We start from the raw sequence: 10125 nt of genomic DNA on the forward strand, positions 1-10125 counted from the left end.
TCTCCTCCCTCCTCTCTCCTCTACCTTAACCTCCTCTCTCCTCTACCCTAACCTCCTCCCTCCTCTCTCCTCCCTCCTCTCTCCTCTACCCTAACCTCCTCCCTCCTCCCTCCTCTCTCCTCTACCCTAACCTCCTCTCTCCTCTACCCTAACCTCCTCCCTCCTCTCTCCTCTACCCTAACCTCCTCCCTCCTCCCTCCTCTCTCCTCTACCCTAACCTCCTCTCTCCTCTACCCTAACCTCCTCTCTCCTCTCTCCTCTCTCCTCTCTCCTCTACCCTAACCTCCTCTCTCCTCTCTCCTCTCTCCTCTCTCCTCTCTCCTCTACCCTAACCTCCTCTCTCCTCTCTCCTCTCTCCTCTACCCTAACCTCCTCTCTCCTCTACCCTAACCTCCTCTCTCCTCTCTCCTCTCTCCTCTACCCTAACCTCCTCTCTCCTCTACCCTAACCTCCTCCCTCCTCTCTCCTCTCTCCTCTACCCTAACCTCCTCCCTCCTCCCTCCTCCCTCCTCTCTCCTCTCTCCTCTCTCCTCCACACGGAGGAAGGCCTGCTGCCCCTAGCAGCTAGCAGCTAGCAGCTAGCTAGCAGCTAGCAGCTAGCAGCTAACAGCTAGCCGGTCCTCCGCGGTCCTCCGGCCGAGCAGCGGACCCTGAGAGGCGGGTTGAGGCTGCAGCTCGTCTCGGTACCATCCTGGCTCTGGTCCCGGTCTGCTGCTTCTACTGGCTGACATGAAGAACTCTGCTCCGGTTCTGGTTCATCTGACAGCTGGACTCCTCCTCATCCCGCTGAGGGTCAGGGTCTAGAGGGTCTGGAGGGTCTAGAGGGTCTAGAGGGTCTAGGGGGTCTAGGGGGTTACTGATGGATCAGACTGGTGTAATGTTCAGTCTGACTCCAGAGGAGGATCAGTAGAACCCGGGTCATCATCTCCTCCAGTGAACCAGAACCTGGATCTAGATCAGGACTAGGACCAGATCAGGACCAGATCAGGACTAGATCAGGCCCAGATCAGGACTATGTGAGATGTTTGGACCGGGACATGTCTCTGGTACTCGGTGTCCATCAGAAGAAGCAGAGCTGGTTTAAAGGACTTCAGGCTGATCATCAATCACTGATCTGATCTCTGATCTCTGGATCCACCATGGGACCCGGAACCAGACTGGCCTTCAGTGTGTTCCTCATCTCCTGCTGCTCAGGTGAGTCCACCTGCCGGCACCGAGCCGGCACCGAGCCGGTCCTCCTCCCATCTGAGGAGCTGTTGTACTACAGCTGTTGTACTACAGCTGTTGTTCTACAGCTGTTGTTCTACAGCTGTTGTACTACAGCTGTTGTACTACAGCTGTTGTTCTACAGCTGTTGTTCTACAGCTGTTGTTCTACAGCTGTTGTTCTACAGCTGTTGTTCTACAGCTGTTGTTCTACAGCTGTTGTTCTACAGCTGTTGTTCTACAGCTGTTGTACTACAGCTGTTGTTCTACAGCTGTTGTACTACAGCTGTTGTACTACAGCTGTTCTACAGCTGTTGTTCTACAGCTGTTGTTCTACAGCTGTTGTTCTACAGCTGTTGTTCTACAGCTGTTGTACTACAGCTGTTGTTCTACAGCTGTTGTTCTACAGCTGTTGTTCTACAGCTGTTGTTCTACAGCTGTTGTTCTACAGCTGTTGTACTACAGCTGTTGTTCTACAGCTGTTGTACTACAGCTGTTGTACTACAGCTGTTCTACAGCTGTTGTTCTACAGCTGTTGTTCTACAGCTGTTGTTCTACAGCTGTTGTTCTACAGCTGTTGTTCTACAGCTGTTGTACTACAGCTGTTGTTCTACAGCTGTTGTTCTACAGCTGTTGTACTACAGCTGTTCTACAGCTGTTGTTCTACAGCTGTTGTACTACAGCTGTTCTACAGCTGTTGTACTACAGCTGTTCTACAGCTGTTGTTCTACAGCTGTTGTACTACAGCTGTTCTACAGCTGTTGTACTACAGCTGTTGTTCTACAGCTGTTGTTCTACAGCTGTTGTACTACAGCTGTTGTTCTACAGCTGTTGTTCTACAGCTGTTGTTCTACAGCTGTTGTACTACAGCTGTTGTACTACAGTTGTTCTACAGCTGTTGTTCTACAGCTGTTGTTCTACAGCTGTTGTACTACAGCTGTTGTACTACAGCTGTTGTTCTACAGCTGTTGTTCTACAGCTGTTGTTCTACAGCTGTTGTTCTACAGCTGTTGTTCTACAGCTGTTGTACTACAGCTGTTGTACTACAGCTGTTGTACTACAGCTGTTGTTCTACAGCTGTTGTTCTACAGCTGTAGTACAACAGCTGTTGTTCTACAGCTGTTGTTCTACAGCTGTTGTACTACAGCTGTTGTTCTACAGCTGTTGTTCTACAGCTGTTGTTCTACAGCTGTTGTTCTACAGCTGTTGTTCTACAGCTGTTGTACTACAGCTGTTGTTCTACAGCTGTTGTACTACAGCTGTTGTACTACAGCTGTTCTACAGCTGTTGTTCTACAGCTGTTGTTCTACAGCTGTTGTTCTACAGCTGTTGTTCTACAGCTGTTGTACTACAGCTGTTGTTCTACAGCTGTTGTTCTACAGCTGTTGTACTACAGCTGTTCTACAGCTGTTGTTCTACAGCTGTTGTACTACAGCTGTTCTACAGCTGTTGTACTACAGCTGTTCTACAGCTGTTGTTCTACAGCTGTTGTACTACAGCTGTTCTACAGCTGTTGTACTACAGCTGTTGTTCTACAGCTGTTGTTCTACAGCTGTTGTACTACAGCTGTTGTTCTACAGCTGTTGTTCTACAGCTGTTGTTCTACAGCTGTTGTACTACAGCTGTTGTACTACAGTTGTTCTACAGCTGTTGTTCTACAGCTGTTGTTCTACAGCTGTTGTACTACAGCTGTTGTACTACAGCTGTTGTTCTACAGCTGTTGTTCTACAGCTGTTGTTCTACAGCTGTTGTTCTACAGCTGTTGTTCTACAGCTGTTGTACTACAGCTGTTGTACTACAGCTGTTGTACTACAGCTGTTGTTCTACAGCTGTTGTTCTACAGCTGTTGTTCTACAGCTGTTGTTCTACAGCTGTTGTTCTACAGCTGTTGTACTACAGCTGTTGTTCTACAGCTGTTGTTCTACAGCTGTTGTTCTACAGCTGTTGTTCTACAACTGTTGTACTACAGCTGTTGTTCTACAGCTGTTGTTCTACAGCTGTTGTACTACAAGTCACAGTATTTGTACTAGTTATAGTAGTGTATATATATATATACAGTGTATATATACAGTACAATACTGATATTGATCTCAGTGATCAGGTGTGAAGGTCAGCAGCAGTGAGGACACACCTGATCACTGAGATCAATACTGATATTGATCCAGCAGCCAGAGAGATATGTCCTGGTTTCTCATGGACTACTTCTGAACACGTCTTTATTTATTCTTTTTAAACAACATGTTTTAATGTTAACGTGTGATCATGTGATCAACATGTGATCAACATGTGACCGATCTTATTGTGTATTGATCTTCTTGATCTTATTGTGTATTGATCTTATTGACGCTGGCATCAGCAGCTCGTGTTCCCACCTGGCTGCTGAACACATTTACTGATGTTAATGTCTCTTCCTCAGGAGCCATCCTCGGCCGCTCAGACACCCAGAAGTGTGTCCACTACAAGTACCACCCTTCCTCCTCCTCCTCATCCTCCTCATCCTCCTCCTCCTCCTCCTCGTCCTCCTCTTCCTCCTCCTCCTCATCCTCCTCCTCCTCGGTGGTGGAGAGTTGGGGGAACATCAGTGGCGTGGTCTCCTGCTTTGCTGAAGAGAAGGATAAGAGACTTCACTGCTTCGCCACCTGGAAGAATGTGTCAGGAGCGGTTCAGGTGGTCCAACAGGGCTGCTGGCTGGACGACGCCAGCTGTTACGACAGGTGAGTGGTCACACTCTGAGTATGGAGGGACGGCTACGACTACGTCCCGAAAGACGGGAGGGCTACGACTACATCCTGACACTGACGGGAGGGCTACGACTACCTAACGACGGACGGGACGGCTACGACTACGTCCTGTCGGACGGGAGGGCTACGACTACGTCCTGACGGACGGGAGGGCTACGACTACGTCCTGACGGACGGGAGGGCTACGACTACGTCCTGACGGACGGGACGGCTACGACTACGTCCTGTCGGACGGGAGGGCTACGACTACCTAACGACGGACGGGACGGCTACGACTACGCACCGTCGGACGGGACGGCTACGACTACGCACCGTCGGACGGGACGGCTACGACTACGTCCCGACGGACGGGAGGGCTACGACTACGTACCATCGGACGGGACGGCTACGACTACGCACCGTCGGACGGGAGGGCTACGACTACGTACCGTCGGACGGGAGGGCTACGACTACGTACCGTCGGACGGGAGGGCTACGACTACGTACCGTCGGACGGAACGGCTACGACTACGTACCGTCGGACGGGAGGGCTACGACTACGTACCGTCGGACGGGAGGGCTACGACTACGTACCGTCGGACGGGAGGGCTACGACTACGTACCGTCGGACGGGACGGCTACGACTACGTACCGTCGGACGGGAGGGCTACGACTACGTAACGACGGACGGGAGGGCTACGACTACGTAACGACGGACGGGAGGGCTACGACTACGTCCTGACGGACGGGAGGGCTACGACTACGTCCTGACGGACGGGAGGGCTACGACTACGTAACGACGGACGGGAGGGCTACGACTACGTAACGACGGACGGGAGGGCTACGACTACGTAACGACGGACGGGAGGGCTACGACTACGTAACGACGGACAGGAGGGCTACGACTACGTACTGACTAAATATTTTTCTTCTTCTGCTGATAGGAGTGAATGTGTGGAGAAGAAAGATGCTCCTGAAGTCTTCTTCTGCTGTTGTGAAGGAAGTTTGTGTAACGACAAGTTCTTCTACAGCCCCGACAGCACCCAGCCACAGATACCAAGTAAGTTACATGTCCACCTGAGTGTTCACCCGAGTGTCCACCCGAGTGTTTACCCGAGTGTTTACCCGAGTGTTTACCCGAGTGTTTACCTGAGTGTCCACCTGAGTGTTCACCCGAGTGTCCACCTGAGTGTTTACCTGAGTGTCCACCTGAGTGTTTACCTGAGTGTTTACCTGAGTGTTTACCTGAGTGTTTACCTGAGTGTCCACCTGAGTGTTTACCTGAGTGTTTACCTGAGTGTTTACCTGAGTGTTTACCTGAGTGTTTACCTGAGTGTCCACCTGAGTGTTCACCTGAGTGTCCACCTGAGTGTTCACCTGAGTGTCCACCTGAGTGTTTACCTGAGTGTTTACCTGAGTGTTTACCTGAGTGTTTACCTGAGTGTCCACCTGAGTGTTTACCTGAGTGTCCACCCGAGTGTTTACCCGAGTGTTTACCTGAGTGTCCACCTGAGTGTCCACCCGAGTGTTTACCTGAGTGTTTACCTGAGTGTTCACCCGAGTGTCCACCTGAGTGTTCACCCGAGTGTCCACCTGAGTGTTTACCTGAGTGTCCACCTGAGAGGTAAACACTCAGGTAAACACTCAGGTAAACACTCAGGTAAACAGAGTGTCCACCTGAGTGTTCACCTGAGTGTCCACCTGAGTGTTTACCTGAGTGTCCACCTGAGTGTTTACCTGAGTGTTTACCTTAGTGTTTACCTGAGTGTCCACCTGAGTGTCCACCTGAGTGTCCACCTGAGTGTCCACCTGAGTGTCCACCTGAGTGTTTACCTGAGTGTTTACCTGAGTGTCCACCTGAGTGAGTGTTCACCTGAGTGTCCACCTGAGTGAGTGTTCACCTGAGTGTTCACCTGTTTCTCCTAAAATCACAACTTTTGTCTCAAAGCATTGTGACTTCATTCACATCTTATTTGTTGATAGACATTTTACTTTGTATGTGTGGATGAACCGTGTTGTTGTTATTGTGTTGTGTTGCCGTAGCGACGAACAAACCGGTGACGTCAAAGACTCCGGTGCTGACCACTCTGATGTACTCACTGGTTCCCATCATGGCCGTCACCGCCATCCTCCTCTTCTCCTTCTGGATGTACCGACATCACAAACTGGCCTACCCACCTGTCCTGGTGCCCACGCAGGTGAGACGCACGCACGCACGCGCACGCACACGCACACACAGCCCTTTGTGAAGGGGAACTGAAGCCGTCATATCTCTCTCTTCAGAGCCACCAGACTCCATTCATAAAACCAGTGATTTAACTAAACTTAATGGGTTCTATGAGTTCACGGGTCTCCCCTTTAGGGTTCTATGGGTTCTATGGGTACCCACGAGTCTCCCCTTTAGGGTTCTATGGGTACCCACGAGTCTCCCCTTTACAGACATGCCCACTTCATCACATGCAGTTTATAGTCAGAGTCCAGTCAACACACTGACATCAGTCTTTCTTTGTGTTTCTTCTTCTTCTTCTTCTTCTTCTTCTTCTCCTTCTTCTTCTTGTCTCTGTCTCTGTCTCTGTCTCTGTCTCTGTCTCTCAGCACGCCTTTCATATAATGATCGAGGTAAGAAGATCAACCGTCGTATTATTTCATTATTTTCTGAGTTTGATTTCTCGTCTTCGTCCAGCCTGACCTTTCTGTTCAAAACACACTCGCCTCTTTGTTTCTTTATTTCTCTTTCTGTTGACTCTCTGTGCTGGATGTAGGGATGCACCGATACACCGATACCGGTACCAGTATCAGGTATCGGGTCCAATACTGTGCTCATGTATTCGTACTCATACGGTGGTGCGAACGACCCCGCGGGGCTGGGAGCCCTTCTCAGCCGGCGCGTGCCGGCCCTCACTTTCATTGCTCCACGGGGTTTTGCTGTCACCCTCTGACTCACGCGTGCGTTAGACTCCTTGGTCCGTGTTTCAAGATGGGTCGGGTGGGTCGCCGACATCGCAGCTGACCCCTGGTGCCTTTTACGTGGGCCGAGCCCTGATCTGGCGGCACGATGCGGTTTGGGCGCACTGAGAGAGACAGTCCGCCCCGGGAGCAGGGAGCCCCGTCACAGTGCGGCGGGGAGAGAGGGAGCAGGGAGCCCCGTCACGGTGCGGCGGGGAGAGAGGGAGCAACGAGCCCCGTCACGGTGCGGTGGGGAGAGAGGGAGCCCCGTCACGGTGCGGCGAGGTCCGGGCGGGGAGCGCTGTAAAGCTGCGGCCGCGAGCCACCTTCACCCCGAGCCTTTCCAAGCCGACCTAGAGCCGGTGGCGGCGCACCGCCTCGTATGCGGGACTCCCCAGCCTGCCGTGTGTCGCTCACACCCTCCAGCTGGCTGTTAACGAGGGTCTTTAGACACAGAGAAGTACTCGGTAACGGTACTCGTATCGGTATTCGTATCGGTACTCGTATCGGTACTCGGTATCGGTACTCGGTATCGGTACTCGTATCGGTACTCGGTATCGGTATTCGTATCGGTACTCGGTATCGGTACTCGTATCGGTACTCGGTATCGGTACGCGTATCGGTATTCGGTATCGGTACTCGTATCGGTACTCGGTATCGGTACGCGTATCGGTACTCGGTATCGGTACTCGTATCGTATCGGTACTTGGTATCGGTACTCGTATCGGTACTCGTATCGTATTGGTACTCGGTATCGGTACTCGTATCGGTATTCGTATCGGTACTCGGTATCGGTACTCGTATCGGTACTCGGTATCGGTACGCGTATCGGTACTCGGTATCGGTACTCGTATCGTATCGGTACTTGGTATCGGTACTCGTATCGGTACTCGTATCGTGTTGGTACTCGGTATCGGTACTCGTATCGGTACTCGGTATCGGTATTCGTATCGGTACTCGGTATCGGTACTCGGTATCGGTACGCGTATCGGTACTCGGTATCGGTACTCGTATCGTATCGGTACTTGGTATCGGTACTCGTATCGGTACTCGTATCGTATTGGTACTCGGTATCGGTACTCGTATCGGTACTCGGTATCGTATCGGTACTCGTATCGTATCGGTACTTGGTATCGGTACTCGTATCGGTACTCGTATCGTATCGGTACTCGTATCGTATCGGTACTTGGTATCGGTACTCGTATCGTATCGGTACTTGGTATCGGTACTTGGTATCGGTACTCGTATCGTATCGGTACTCGTATCGGTACTCGTATCGTATTGGTACTCGGTATCGGTACTCGTATCGTATTGGTACTCGGTATCGGTACTCGTATCGGTACTCGTATCGTATTGGTACTCGGTATCGGTACTCGTATCGGTACTCGGTATCGGTACTCGTATCGGTACTCGTATCGTATTGGTACTCGGTATCGGTACTCGTATCGTATTGGTACTTGGTATCGGTACTCGTATCGGTACTCGTATCGTATTGGTACTTGGTATCGGTACTCGTATCGGTACTCGGTATCGGTACGCGTATCAGTACTCGGTATCGGAGAGTACACAAATATAAGTACTTGTACTCGGTCTGATATAAAGTGGTATCGGTGCATCCCTAGTCGGATGTTGTTGTTTTTCACAGATGTTGTCTCCATGTATTGATCAGTAGGTGATCAGTAGGTGATCAATTGATGATCAGTAGGTGATCAGTAGATGATCAGTAGATGATCAATAGATGATCAGTAGATGATCAATTGATGATCAGTAGATGATCAGTAGATGATCAGTAGATGATCAATAGATGATCAGTTGATGATCAATTGATGATCAGTAGATGATCAGTAGATGATCAGTAGATGATCAATTGATGATCAGTAGATGATCAATTGATGATCAGTAGATGATCAGTAGATGATCAGTAGATGATCAGTAGATGATCAATTGATGATCAGTAGATGATCAGTAGGTGATCAGTAGGTGATCAATTGATGATCAGTAGGTGATCAGTAGATGATCAGTAGATGATCAATAGATGATCAGTAGATGATCAATTGATGATCAGTAGATGATCAGTAGATGATCAATAGATGATCAGTAGATGATCAGTAGATGATCAATTGATGATCAGTTGATGATCAGTAGATGATCAGTAGATGATCAGTAGATGATCAATTGATGATCAATTGATGATCAGTAGATGATCAGTAGATGATCAATTGATGATCAGTAGATGATCAGTAGATGATCAATTGATGATCAGTAGATGATCAATAGATGATCAGTAGATGATCAGTAGATGATGATTGATAGGAATCTGTTAGAAACAGGTTGAGCTTCTGTGTTTACGTCGTCCTGCGGCGTCTCTGAGTTCAGTCGCTGAGGTCACAAGTCCACTCTGGATGCACATGACATCATCAGTCCTGACTGCTCCCATCCCATCAGCTGCTCACCTGGTTCCTGTTAACCCCTTAGTGCTCATGTTGGGTCTGTGTTGTTGTTCCAGGACCCGGGTCCTCTGCCCCCATCCCCCGTCCTGGGCCAGAAGCCTCTGCAGCTGCTGGAGGTCAAAGCCAGAGGACGCTTCGGCTGCGTGTGGAAGGCTCAGCTGCTCAGTGAACACGTCGCCGTCAAGATCATCCCCATCCAGGTCTGTCCTGTCCCAGCTGTCCTCCGACGCCGTCCAACGTCACCCACCACAGTGTGTCGTAGGTCACAGAGGTCATGACCTCTGACCTTTGTTTGTGTGTGTGTGTGTGTGTGTGTGTGTTCAGGACAAACAGTCGTGGCAGAACGAGTTTGAGATCTTCAGCCTGAACGGGATGAACCACGAGAACCTGCTGCAGTTCCTCGGAGCGGAGAAGAGAGGAAGTAACCTGGAGCTGGAGCTGTGGCTGGTCACCGCCTACCACGACAAGGTACTGCCGCTGCCGCCGCCGCCGCCGCCGCCGACACCGACGTCGGCTGCTGGACGCACCGACTACTGCAACACACACACACACACACACACACACAGAAATACAGAGAGATTTCTTAGATTCTTTAAACTACATTTTAATCTGCTCTTTGATATCGTCACCGTCGGTGTGCCGTCTCGTTGTCATCGTCTCCATGACAACCATATTCAGTCAATACTGGTTGAATCAGTAACAGAATAATTCTAATCTTAGATGAATATAGACCATAATAATCTATAGACTGATCCACATCTGATCTCTGATCACTTTCTCTCAGCTTCATTTAGTGTCACATGT

General features: G+C 50.2%; 1 protein-coding gene across 9 annotated transcripts in view; it reads left to right on the top strand.

The window, feature by feature from the left end:
- Positions 1–1001: 1001 nt before the first annotated feature.
- The window catches only part of acvr2aa (activin A receptor type 2Aa), a 17063-nt gene continuing 7939 nt past the window's right edge, over positions 1002–10125 (top strand). For 7 of the 9 annotated variants that reach the window (XM_074658015.1, XM_074658014.1, XM_074658020.1 and 4 more), the window contains exons 1-7: positions 1002–1194; positions 3622–3919; positions 4870–4985; positions 5969–6123; positions 6521–6544; positions 9378–9521; positions 9646–9789. In XM_074658015.1, the coding sequence (XP_074514116.1) occupies positions 1140–1194; positions 3622–3919; positions 4870–4985; positions 5969–6123; positions 6521–6544; positions 9378–9521; positions 9646–9789 (936 nt within the window). In that variant the 5' untranslated portion in view covers positions 1002–1139. The remainder of the gene's footprint in view (positions 1195–3621; positions 3920–4869; positions 4986–5968; positions 6124–6520; positions 6545–9377; positions 9522–9645; positions 9790–10125) is intronic. The other 2 variants (XM_074658022.1, XM_074658023.1) reach the window with 1 other exon arrangement.

Source organism: Sebastes fasciatus, chromosome 14 (assembly GCF_043250625.1).
Source record: "Sebastes fasciatus isolate fSebFas1 chromosome 14, fSebFas1.pri, whole genome shotgun sequence".
Lineage (NCBI taxonomy): Eukaryota > Metazoa > Chordata > Actinopteri > Perciformes > Sebastidae > Sebastes > Sebastes fasciatus.